General features: G+C 43.3%; 1 protein-coding gene across 1 annotated transcript in view; it reads left to right on the top strand.

Moving 5' to 3' along the window:
* HMCN1 (hemicentin 1) overlaps positions 1 to 13,339 on the top strand; it is a 656,490-nt gene that overhangs the window by 507,564 nt on the left and 135,587 nt on the right. The window contains exons 89-91 of the mRNA XM_073592871.1: positions 3,669 to 3,839; positions 7,716 to 7,886; positions 8,148 to 8,318. Of these exons, the coding sequence (XP_073448972.1) occupies positions 3,669 to 3,839; positions 7,716 to 7,886; positions 8,148 to 8,318 (513 nt within the window). The remainder of the gene's footprint in view (positions 1 to 3,668; positions 3,840 to 7,715; positions 7,887 to 8,147; positions 8,319 to 13,339) is intronic.

The raw sequence follows: 13,339 nt of genomic DNA, 5'->3' as shown, positions 1-13,339 counted from the left end.
CCTTTTGAGGTTTTCTTATGTAATATCTAGGGATGGTGGCAATCTACATGTGTGATCCTCAAATTTCCTGCCCTTACCCCATCCCAGCCCTGATATTATCAGACCAAAAGGTAGCACATAAGAGAAATGAATTTTTATGGCTTACATACATTTTAAGTTTTTTAAGTAGTTCATTAAGGACACAAAAATATAATCAGGTATAAAAACTGCTTTCTCTTTAAGGGGTTTATAACATCCATCTACCCCCATGAGCGACTGATAATACTGAGGTCACAAATGACAGCATTATTCAGGACAAATTTCCCACGGCTCACCTATATCACAAACAATCTCTAAAGTAATTCTAAAGGTGTGTCATTTAAAAAAAAATACGTTATACTTACCTGCTCTGTGCAATGGGTTTGCACAGAGCAGCCCCGATCATCTTCTTTTTGGGTCCCCCGCCATGGTCCTGGAACCTCACCCCTGATGAGTGCCCCCAATAGCAAGCCTCTTGCTATAGGGCACTCGAGCAGGCCCGCTCCCACGCCGTGCTCCTGTGAATGGACTTTACCTATTCACACACAGAGCAACACTTGGCCCTTTCCCGCTCTCTCCTCTTTGGCTCACTGGCTGTGATTGACAGCAGCAGGAGCCAATGGCTCCTGCTGCTGTGTGAGCCAGTGAGTAGAGAGAGGCCCAGGCTCTCATGAACAGCACTGGTTTGATGGTTTGAGATCGGGCTCAGGTAAGTATAAGGGGGGGCTTGAGAGGAAGATGCACCCAAAAGGTTTTTTACCTCAATGCATAGAATGCATTAGGGTAAAAAAACCTTCTGCCTTTAGAGACAATTTTATTTTACCAGCTACCTGCATTTGCATTGATACATACCCAGCACATTTTTCGATTTTACCAGACCTGATCTGTTCCACAAACTCAATGCAGAAATTAGAGCATCACATAACAGAAAGACACGCATGTATGCACACACAGGGACACAGTGGCAGCACTTTCGTTGACGTTAGCACAGTAGAGACAGTGGGGGTTATTTACTAAAGGAAAATCCACTTTGCACTGCAAGTGCACTTGAAAGTGCACTGAAATTGAATTTGGAAGTAAAGTCGCTGTAGATCTGAGGGGGACATGCAAGGAAAATAAAAAACAGCATTTTAGCTTGCACATGATTAGATGATAAAATAAGCAGAGCTTCCACTCATTTCAGATCTACCCCTTAGATTTAGAGCGACTGCACTTCCAAGTGCACTTTCGGTGCACTTCCAAGTAAACTTGCAGTGCAAAGTGGATTTGCCTTTTGTAAATAACCCCCAGCATCTCCTTTCTCTGTTGTCAGTATGGACATCCATTGGAAAAGGACAGGATAACAGGTCACATGACAGGGGAGAAGTATGGGACTTCACTACCTGGTGAGCACCTATATTGGTGGCAAGTCTGCTGCTGCTGCTGCTCTGCATTGGAAGGCATTGATCTAGAATACCATCTAGTAATGCCTAATGCTTAGCATTCTAGCCCAGGGTACCTGCTTCCGCTCTGCAACCCTGGCATCAGGGAGGGTACACTGCAGCTTGCCACATGAAGCCCCTCCATCCCCCTGCCCTTTATCCCAGCCATGAATGTACTGTACATGTGTGTGTTCAATCCAATGCAAATTTAAACCATCATTCCATATTCCTTTGAGTGTAATAGCTTATTTTTTTTAAATCATCCATCTAATGTAAACAAATAAAACTAAATAAAGTAATACTCATTTTAACGACTGATTCGTTTATTCTACTAATATTTTAGAAAAAATATGCAGTAAAAATTTGCTGTTTGCAAATAAAAACTGTTCAGAATTTTTTAACCACTTCCTTACAGGGCACTTAAACACTCTTCCTGCCCCGGCCAATTTTCAGCTTTCAGCGCTGCCACACTTTGAATGACAATTGCGTGATCATACTACACTGTATCCAGATGAAATTTTTATAATTTTTTTCCCTCAAATAGAGCTTTCTTTTGGTGGTATTTAATCACTGCTGTGTTTTTTATTTTTTGATAAAAAAAACATAAAACCCTGAAAATTTTGAAAAAAAAAAAAAAAACCTTTCACAGTTTGTTATAAAATTTTTATTTTTCTCCTTCATTAATGTGCGCTGATGGAGTTGCACTGATGGGCACTGAAGGGCTGCACTGATGGGCACTGATAAAGCGGCACTGATGGGCACTGAGAGGTGGCATTGGTGGGCACTGATGGCCACTGAGAGGTGGCACTGATTGGTCGCACTGATGGGTGGCACTGATGGGCACTGATGATTGGCACTGATGGGCGGCACTGAAGGGCACTGATAGGTGGCACTGAAGGGCACTGATAGGTGGCACTGATAGGCAGCACTGATAGGTGACACTGCTGGGTGCTGATGAGTGGCACTGATGGGCACTGGTAGGCACTGGTAGGTGACACTGATAGGCAGTACTGATAGGTGGCACTGATAATGAGGCACTGATGGGCATTGATTGGCAGCATTGGTGGGCATTGATAGGTGGCACTGGTGGGTACTGATAGGTGGCACTGGTGGGCACTGGCAGGTGGCACTGGTGGGCACTGCATAACAGCAGTGCCTCTCTGTGTGATGAATCGATGTCCCTCTGACAGAAGCTGGTAATCGCCTTTTTTTCCCCCCTCGCTAGTGAGGGGAAAAAAATGATTACCGATCTTCTGTTTACATCACATGATCAGCAGTCATTGGCTGACAGCTGATCACGTGGCATGGGGCTGGGAACATCTCATAGACTCAGTGATCACAGAGCACCCCGCGCGCACCCTGCAGGGATGCGCTGACAGCGCATGTTCGGAAGGACGTACATGGACAACCTCCCGGCAATTAAGGCCCGCGCTGTAGCCGTCTTTCGGCTACAGTGCAGGCGGGAAAAGGTTAAAGTGATCTGCCTTTAATTGCATCAAGGCATCCTTTAAAATTATGCACAGTCTTGAGGCACCCCATTCTAAAATATAGAAACTAAACTAATATTCTAACATTTGCAGCACGCACGTAGGACATCTAACATTAGATTTTATTTATTTTTACAAAGCAAATATACCTTTGCATGCCGGTACTGACTAGTATTTAGTGTTTCTCTTCTCTCTCAGTTTCTCTCCCTCACTTAGCTAACTTGACCCCAGTGCTGAAACAGAGGAGCAAAGGAGGGGCAAACTAGGATGTCCTCAGAAACCTAACATCAACCTTATCAATCTATGATGTCATTGGTTCATAGACACTGGCATCTGGCCCACACAGTGCCCAAGGTTCTAGTGTTCCACAATAAAAACCTCTGGCTTTGTTTAACAAAAAAGGCAGACTTGATCAGTTTTTGGCCAATTTGGGGAAAATTTTAAGCATTTTGTCAAGGCATCCCAGAAGAACCCAGAAAGCACCCTGGTTGAAAAAGGCTGATTTAGATAGTTAGTTTGCTTGATCTATATCTTGAATATGAAAAGGTTACTATGATAAAACAGTATTAGCAACAGAATGCAAAGATTTGGCCATTCAATTGTATGGCAAAATATGTTTGTAATAAGGTCACTTGAGTCCTAGCTCAAAGTAATAGGAAGCCTGTTTTTAGTTGTAGATCTTATGAGCTTAACTCCACCATCCATTATAGCTTTTTATTTGCTTTTTTATTGCATGACAAAGTTGATGCAAGTTGGTTAGACTGGAGCCCATGGGAAGAGTGCTCTAAAACTTGTGGAAGTGGCAAACAAACAAGAACACGGATTTGCAATATTCCCCCAGCCCAAGAAGGAGGAAAGACATGTGATGGAAAAGCTATTGACAGCAAAGTTTGTAACACCAAACCCTGCCCAGGTAAGCATTATGAAACATACTGGCTACACAACCCAAAAGTTTGTTTTCAAATTTGTGCAATCACCTCTAGGACAATGGACTAAATCCAGTTAAACTTAATAAATGCAATTTCTAATCAGGTTGCAATAACATGTAACATGTTGCAATAAGAAGTCCACTATGATTGATATTTTGCCCACAGATTGCACTAACTACAAGTTCATGTGTCAGACATTTCAAAATCGTTATTAGTAGGAGCTATAAATCAAAACATGGGATTAGAAACATGCAAAAATCATGAGGAATGGGCACTTAGTGTTCTGGAAGAACATAATAGGGTTTATTTACTAAAGGAGTGAAGGACTTTTATGTAGTTCATTTAGTCTATGTTCATTTTGCAAAGTAAAGAAAAGATTAAAATATATGTAACCAAATTACTATCTGTCCTGGAACCCCACCAACCGACATCATGGGGAATGCCACAGGGAAGTCCCCGTCAAGTCCCTGTGCGTCAGAGGGGGCGGGGTCACCGGGTGGCCCCACCCTCCGTTATTTAAGAAGCGTCACACAGCGGGAGCCTCCCACCATGGTGGATACAGAGCGGCCTGAGAAGAAAAAGGGAAGAAGACGCCGTGGAGGAAGATGCCGGACGAGAACACTGGAAGAAGAACCAGAAGAAGAAGAAGATGGAGGAAGAAACCGAAGGAAGATAGAAGATAGAAGAAAGAAGATAGAAGATACAAGAAAGAAGAACCATTTAAATAAAGGAATTGTTAAAAACTGTCTCTTGTCATTTTTAACATTTTTGACACTTTTTTTGTGAAATGGTCGGGGTACTTTTGTACCCCCTTACCATTTCACACAGGGGGGAGGGTCAGGATCTGGGCGTCCCCTTGTCAAAGGGGGCTTCTAGATTCCGATAAGCCCCCCGCCCGCAGACCCCCACAACCACCGGACAAGGGTTGTGGGGATGAGGCCCTTGTCTCCATCAACATGGGGACAAGGTGTTTTGGGGGGCTCGCCCGTCCCCACCCCCTTTCCTGACCGACCAGGCTGTGTGCTTGGATAAGGGTCTGGTATGGATTTTTGGGGGGACCCCACACCATTTTTTTATAAATTTTGGCGTGGGGTTCCCCTTAAAATCCATACCAGGCCTGAAGGGTCTGGTATAGATTTTGAGGGGGACCCCACACCATTTTTTTTTACATTTTGGCCGGGGTTCCCCTTAATATCTATACCAGACCTGAAGGGCCTGGTATGGAATTTAGGGGGACCCCCACGTCATTTTTTTTTTAAATTTTGGTTCGGGGTTCCCCTGTGGGGAATTCCCATGCCGTTTTTATCAATGAACTTTTATGTGTATTGTCAGACCGGCAATTTATTAATAGCCGCGAGTAGTTTTAAATGACTTTTTTTCCTTTGAAATGTCATTTTGCTGTCAGACTGTTCTAAACACGGGAAACATGCCCCCCTTTACAGGCATACTATAGACACCCCAGGTATGAAATTTAAAGGAATATTACACTTTTATTGTTTCACTTTAAGCATTATTAAAATCACTGCTCCCGAAAAAATGGCCGTTTTTAAAACTTTTTTTTTGCATTGATCCATGTCCCCTGGGGCAGGACCCAGGTCCCCAAACACTTTTTATGCCAATACCATACATATAAGCCTTTAAAATTAGCACTTTTGATTTCTCCAATAGACTTTTAAAGGGTGTTCCATGGCTTTCGAATTTGCCGCGAACACCCCAAATTGTTCGCTGTTCAGCGAACTGGCGAACAGCCAATGTTCGAATCGAACATGAGTTCGACTCGAACTCGAAGCTCATCCCTACCTGTGATATATGTGAAAGAAGCAAGGGAATAGAGACATATGGAGGCCACACTACCCTAGGTTTAACCTCTCCCAAACACCCCTCCTTCCTCCCTTTATCCTCTATATCACTAACAAACATATTTTTCCTATGGATAAAACCTCCCCCCACCCCCTATAAGCAAAATTTTAGTTATTACCAAACCCACAACCACACTGGTATGCAAAGGTGTGCGCAGCCTATTGCATTAGGGTGTGCACCCCAAAGCTCAAATACGCATGCGCAGTAGAGCAGTGGATGGTGTCAGTAGAGCGGAGGACGGTGTCAGTAGAGCAGAGGATGGTGTCAGTAAAGCAGTGGGCGGTGTCAGTAGGGATGAGATTAGTGTCAGTAGTTTTTTGTTTTTATTATTTTATTTTGCTATTATTTTTTACAATTTTATTTTTTAAATTCTTTTTTTACAAAAATTTTTTTAAATGATGTTTTTCTTTTTTACAATTTTTTAGGAGCCCCATTTAGGATCTTGGTGAAATATCAGAGAAAGAGACTGAGGATAGAGACTCCCCAGTCCCTTTCTCTGTAGCCTCAGCTGCTACTGGTTGGGGGCATTCAGCAAGGGAAATCTGCATTGCACAGGATAATTAGGGTGTGCCAGGCACATCTGGCACCCCCTGTGTGCATGCCTATGCTGGTCAGTGTTCCTTATTGGGACAAAAGAATCTAGCATATGTTTGACATCAAGAATTACTATTTAACGGTTGCTTGTCCACATTTCTGCATCATATTGTAGATGTTGTTAATGTAACCCCTATGGCTTATATGTTTAAAACTAAATTACTTGATGTATGATTTGATTAAATTAATAAATAAAGAATTTAAAAAAGCACTCTGGGACTGAAGGTAGTTTAGGGAGAAAAAAATGCCCCACCCTCTATCCCCATGGATGAAATCAAGAATTTGGGGGTGCTTTTTATTCTGAAGCACAGCTTTGGTATGTAACCAAGAAATCAAAGGCTGTATTTATTGTATATACATAAACTTACATTGACCCAATATATGCAATATATTAAATATTATAAAAGATGTCATGAGAAAAAAAAAGTTATAGATAGGTAGAAATGTACTGCACATTTCTCCAGAAATAAGGGAGATGTGGTTGCAATGATGCAACCTACACTGCGGCTCTAGTATTTTGATACAGTTTGCCATGTATATGAATTGTGCTGATGCAGAAACATGGACTATGCACCCCGAGCCATGGTACCTGATGTACATTTCACTAAGCAGGAGGTTTGACTAACTATGTATTGAAAGGAAATTAGAGTATAACCTTAAATAAATCTTGTGGAACTCATACAAGGAAATGTTCTTTTAATATATTAGAAAAAAATGATGAGAAGTACGTCCCTGAAAGGAGAAACTGATGTCTAGTGAGGGAGCTAGCTTTTTCTGGATGCACACACTTCCAAGATATTATTATGATTATTATTATTATCCTAAAGAAGTACATGACTTGAAGAAATGATTTATGGCTTGGATCACAACAGTAACTACTGCGAGTGGGCATCGTAATATAGAGGTTTCTGAATCTCAAGTATTGCATGGCCTAGCCACAATACTGCGTACTCAGTGCACTCACTCTCCACGGATACAAATAGGATCCATAAAAGGATGACATGAAAGTGCAAGGGATTTGTCTGACTGAATAATATTTTGATTTTTTTTTTTAAAAAGAGGTCAAATTATATGGATCTGAAATTGAACATTATTAGTTTGGTGAACTGTTTCTTGTATAAGCATGCATGAATGTGGACAGGAACTGGCTCCACAGAGTTGGTAGCACTGAAATGCAACATGGAATCAAAAAAGGTGAAAACAAGTGCAAAAAGACAATTATTTATGACTCACAGTGCTTTGACTAACTAAATGTCATTGAGGAAAGTTATACATTTACTGTAAATACAGAATTAACCAACTGTGAAACCTAATATACAGGTATATCTGCAAATATCATTTTAGCTAAATAGCCTACCAGATTTATAACATGAACATGCTATACTGATTCTTTCCACTTATTTTAGTTGATGGAGAATGGAGTTCCTGGCAAGTGTGGGGTCCATGCAGTAAGACATGTGGGAAGGGAACTCAGATACGTGCAAGGCTCTGTAATAATCCACCTCCATCCTTGGATGGAACATTTTGTGAAGGACAAGATACGCAATCACAAATATGTAACATACGCCACTGTCCAGGTAAAAAAAAATGTATTATCGTGTACTTTCAATTATTTTTATGTGTTGTTTCCATATCTACTAAAATATATAACATTGTTGGACTCATTATACATGGTTAAATGTAAAGGATTTCTTGTGTGATAGTGCATAAAGATAATCTCTGACAACAAAGTATCATTACCTCATAATAATTTTTTTCAAGACTTTTTTTGATACTGAACAAAAATCCTCTGGAACCAAGTGTTTTTTCACATAATTGTCCTTCTATCTTTCTTACAGTGGATGGGAAGTGGTCGCCCTGGGGAAGTTGGACACCCTGCAGTGTTTCCTGTGGTGGAGGCCTTCGACAAAGAACTCGTGAATGTTCCAGTCCACAACCACAATACGGAGGCCACAAGTGTAAAGGGAAAGCCTTTGAGAATGAATTTTGCAATGGAGACTTATGTCCTAGTAAGCTTCATTTTCTTTCCAAAATTAAATAAGTTTCCCATTTTGTCTGAGTTGATGGAGCTTATTTTCTGTTTTTTTTTCTAACTTATGCTTCCTTTGTATACCTAGTCCAGTTAAAGGGAATAAAAAAAACCTGAAATTTTCTTAATTGTTCATCAAAAAACACAGGAACAGTAAAAACAGGAACATTGGTTTATACTGCCACCTTTAGGAAGAATTGGAAACTGTCAAAACATAAAAGCCATTGGCAAGCTATGTTTAACCACTCCCATAAGGTTTGAAAATAAAATATAACCTCTATAGTGGGTACCAAAATAAGGATTAATAGGAACTTGTACCATCATCCAGGAATAATTGAATCGCAAAAATTGGTAGCCTAGTCCCCAACTAGGCTGCCACGAAAACATGGGAGCAATTGGACTATCACGGTACAGTAAGGCAAAGCACTTTTAAATAATATAACAGAATATAAAAATTACAAAGGATTTTATTGATGCCAAAAAACAAATCATCATTTACAGATAAAAAACATGGTAGCGGTACAAATATATCTACTTATTTCAGGGTGTATTTATTGCTTTGGTTCATATTTATTTATTTATTTACACATTTGTGTCATGAATTATGGGTAGGCACTTTAGTAATTTGATGGGTTTTTATGAATAATTTTTGTATCAGAAGATTTTCTCCCGGATAATATATATTCTTCCTCTGTGAGGCTCCACTAATGGTAGTTTTTTGGGAGTAGGCTATTTTGGATCCATTTATTGAAGTAACTCTGATTTTGCTTTTATCCTTAGTTACCCAATGTGATGGAAGATTAATGATCATAGACATAAGGATTTATTGGATTTTCCGATATTGAATCTCCATGTATACCCAGTTGTTTTACATCCCTAACTGATGTGATTTAGCGCCACTTAATTTATTATTTTGTTAGATCTTCTTTATTGGTGTGGGAACACCCTTATTGTGGCAGCTCTATCAGTTATCCTTTTTTGCTCTGAATATTTGGCTGAGGTTTGTGGTTTGCGCATTAGTATTCGCTATTACCTGGTACAAATATATCACCAGTGAAAGGACTGACCCCAAAAGGGGAGAATCACAATAGGACAATATATCACAGATGTCATTTTCCTCAACTAGTTTTGCAGGCAATGGCCGCTTCATCGGGAGGGTATCTGTGATAGAATCAAAAGGACAATATAATGATCGAAAAGTATAAAAGTAAGGACTTGTAAAGTAGTATCACATTTAAAAGTAGTATACTTCCTCACGCCCATGTTCTTCATAATCAACACACACCCCCTGTTTCACTTGGATCCCCGGCACTGTTTGGTATGAATCTTGAGGGGGAACTCCACACCAAATTTTAAATAAAAAACCGGCATGGGTTCCCCCTTCAGGAACATACCAGGACCTTCGGTCTGGTATGGATTGTAAGGGGAACCCCCTACGCCTAAAAAACGGCGTGGGGTCCCCCCCAAAATCCATACCAGACCCTTATCCGAGCACGCAGCCCAGTCGGTCAGGAAAGGGGGTGGGGATGGGCAAGCACCCCCCCTCCTGAACCGTACCAGGCCGCATGCCCTCAACAACCATGTACCCCATACTCATTCACATAGGGTGGGGGGCCGGGATCTGGGGGCCCTCTCATTAAAGGGGGCTCCCGGATTCTGATAAGCCCCCCGCCCGCAGACCCAGACAACCAACGGACAGGGTTGTCGGGAAGAGGCCCTTGTCCTCATCAACATGGGGACAAGGTGCTTTGGGGTGGGGGGGCCTGCAGGGCGCTCCCTCCCCCAAAGCACCCACCCCCCATGTTGAGGGCATGTGGCCTGGTACGGTTCAGGAGGGGGGGCGCGCTCGCCCATCCCCACCCCCTTTCCTGACCGACTGGGCTGCGTGCTCGGATGAGGGTCTGGTATGGATTTTGGGGGGGACCCCACTTCGTTTTTTCAGCATAGGGGGTACCCCTTACAAATCCATACCAGACCTAAGGGCTTGGTATGCCCCTGGGGAGGAACCCATGCCGTTTTTTTTAATCAAAATTTGGCGTGGAGTTCCCCCTCAAGATTCATACCAAACAGTGCCGGGCATTGGCGGGGATCCCAGTCGGATCCCCATGCTTGTCGCTTATTGGGAAAGGAAAAATAATTTTTCCTTTCCCGTTGAGCAGCTCGGCGCTGTTATCCACAGCTGACACAGTGCACTGCGATTACCTGCGGTTATGTGGGGATAGCTGTGCTATCTAAGACTTGGATAACTATATCAAGAGAATCTCCTGTGGGAAAAGTACTCTCTTACCTGTTAAGAAGAAGAGTAAACGTCCCTCTTTCAAATGGACTCTCTCCCCAGCACCAGGGGCTTCAGCCTCCAGGCAGTTACGACGGCCTCCTCCGTCTGGGGCTACAAACAAGAGTCAACCCCAGGGACAAAAGAAGTCCTGGGGGAAGAAGTCTTCTAGACAAGACACTAAGGCCTCTCTATGAGGGGGCGCCCCCGCTCGCTCGAGTGAGGGGAAGACTGCTACAGTTCTCAAAGCTCTGGCAGGAGGACTACCAGGGCAGATGGGTAATCTCCGCGGTAACCTTAGGGTACAAGCTGGAGTTCCAAGAATTTCCCTCTCCTCGTTTCCTCAGATCAAGTGTTCCCAGAGACCCAGAGAAGAAGCAGTCGCTCCTTCTTGCGTTAGAGCGACTTTTGTCGCAAGAGGTCATCAGGGTGGTTCCCACAAAGGATCAAGGATTGGGTTTCTATTCCAACCTTTTTACGGTCCAAAAACCAAATGGGGATGTCAGACCCATTCTGGATTTAAGACATCTGAATCGATTCTTAAGGATTCAGTCCTTCCGCAGGGAATCAATTCGGACAGTAGTCTCCATCCTGCAGGGAGGAGAATTATTGGCATTGATTGATATCAGAGATGCATATCTACATTGCCCATTTTTCCTACTCATTAGAAGTTTCTGCGCTTCGAAGTTGGAGGGCGCCATTTCCAGTTTGTGGCTCTGCCTTTCGGGATAGCCACTGCACCTCGAGTGTTCACAGGGATCGTGGCTCCTCCTCTGGCCAGATTAAAGGCTCAGGGTATGACTGTCATAGCATACCTAGACGACCTGCTCTTGATAGACCGGTCGGTAGCTTCCTTGAACGGGAACTTGAGGACCACGGTCAAGTATCTGGAACATCTAGGTTGGATCCTCAACCCAGGAAAATCTTTCCTAAACCCAGTAAGAAGACTGGAGTATTTAGGTCTGATCATAGATACAAGCCAGGGGAAAGTGTTTCTTCCTCAGGCAAAGATATCTGCTTTAAGGGAGCTGATTCTGACAGTCAGGACCAAGAAGGGGCCTTCTGTCCGCCTTTGTATGAGGCTGCTAGGAAAGATGGGGTCTTCATTCTAAGCAGTTTCCTATGCTCAGTTCCATTCAGGACTACTGCAACACAGTATTCTTTTGGCCTGGAACAAGAAGGTTCAGGCATTAGACTTTCCGATGCACCTGTCGCATGCGGTGCGTCAGAGCCTCAATTGGTGGCTCATACCCGAAAACCTGCAGAAGGGGAAATCCTTTCTACCGGTTACCTGGACGGTGGTAACAACAGATGCCAGTCTGTCAGGTTGGGAAGCAGTTCTGGAACAGTCTGCGATCCAGGGGCTATGGTCTAAGACCGAGAGGACCCTAACCATCAACATTCTGGAGATCCGGCGGTATATCTAGCCCTAAAAGCCTGGACTACCAGGCTACAGGGTTGGCCGGTCAGGATCTAGTCCGACAATGCCACAGCAGTGGCTTATGTCAATCATCAGGGAGGCACCCGGAGCCGAGCTGCTCAAAGGGAGGTGATCCAGATCTTAGCCTGGGCAGAGATGCAGGTGCCATGCATATCGGCAGTTTTTCATTCCAGGGATAGAGAACTGGCAGGCGAACTATCGCCAACAGTTACTCCCAGGGGAATGGTCTCTGCATCCCGACGTCTTTTGGGCCATATGCCAAAGATGGGGGGTCCCAGATGTAGATCTCTTTGCATCCCGATTCAACAAAAAGATAGACAGATTTGTGGCAAGGACGAGGGATCCTCTTGCATGCGGGATGGATGCGTTGGTGATTCCGTGGCATCGGTTCTCACTGATTTATGCATTCCCGCCTATTCTGCTACTGCCACGACTCCTTCGCAGGATCAGGCTGAAAAGGAAGTCGGTACTTCTGGTGGCCCCCGCTTGGCCCAGAAGGATTTGGTATGTAGAAATAGTAAGGATGATGGTGGGTTCCCCGTGGACCCTACCGGTACGCCCAGACCTGTTATCTCAAGGTCCAGTGTTCCATCCTGCCTTACAAATGCTAAATTTGACGGTTTGGCTATTGAGACCCACGTTCTGAAGAATCGTGGACTTTCCGGTTCTGTGGTATCTACCTTGATCAATGCAAGGAAGCCAGCTTCCAGAATGATTTATCAGAGAATCTGGAAAGCTTATATATCCTGGTGTGAATCCAGGGGTTGGCATTCCAGAAAAGATGTGATTTTCTACAATTGGGATTAGAGATGAAGCTGGCCTTGAGTACCATCAAGGGCCAGGTCTTGGCTTTATCAATATTATTTCAACGGCCACTTGCTTCGCATTCTTGGCCCAAAACTTTATGCAGGGGGTGACGCGGCTTAATCCTCCGGTTAAAACGCCCCTAAACCCCTGGGATTTGAACTTGGTTCTGTCTGTGTTACAGAAACAGCCTTTTGAACCAATACGTCAGATTCCTTTTGTCTTGCTGACAAGGAAGTTAATTTTTCTGGTAGCCATCTCTTCTGCTAGAATTAGCAGCTCTTTCCTGTAAAGAGCCTTATTTGATTGTTCACAATGATAGAGTGGTACTGCGCCTTCATCCTAGTTTTTTACCGAAGGTGGTTTCAGATTTTCATCTAAACCAAGGCATTGTTCTGCCTTCCTTTTTTCCAGATCCATGTTCTCCGGAAGAAAGGTCACTACATTCTTTGGATGTAGTAAGAGCAGTCAAGGCCTATCT

The sequence above is a fragment of the Aquarana catesbeiana genome, linkage group LG07, assembly GCF_042186555.1.
Source record: "Aquarana catesbeiana isolate 2022-GZ linkage group LG07, ASM4218655v1, whole genome shotgun sequence".
In the NCBI taxonomy this organism is placed as follows: Eukaryota; Metazoa; Chordata; class Amphibia; order Anura; family Ranidae; genus Aquarana; species Aquarana catesbeiana.
The sequence above is the reverse complement of the archived record's forward strand: the minus strand, read 5'-3'. Positions and strand labels throughout refer to the sequence as shown.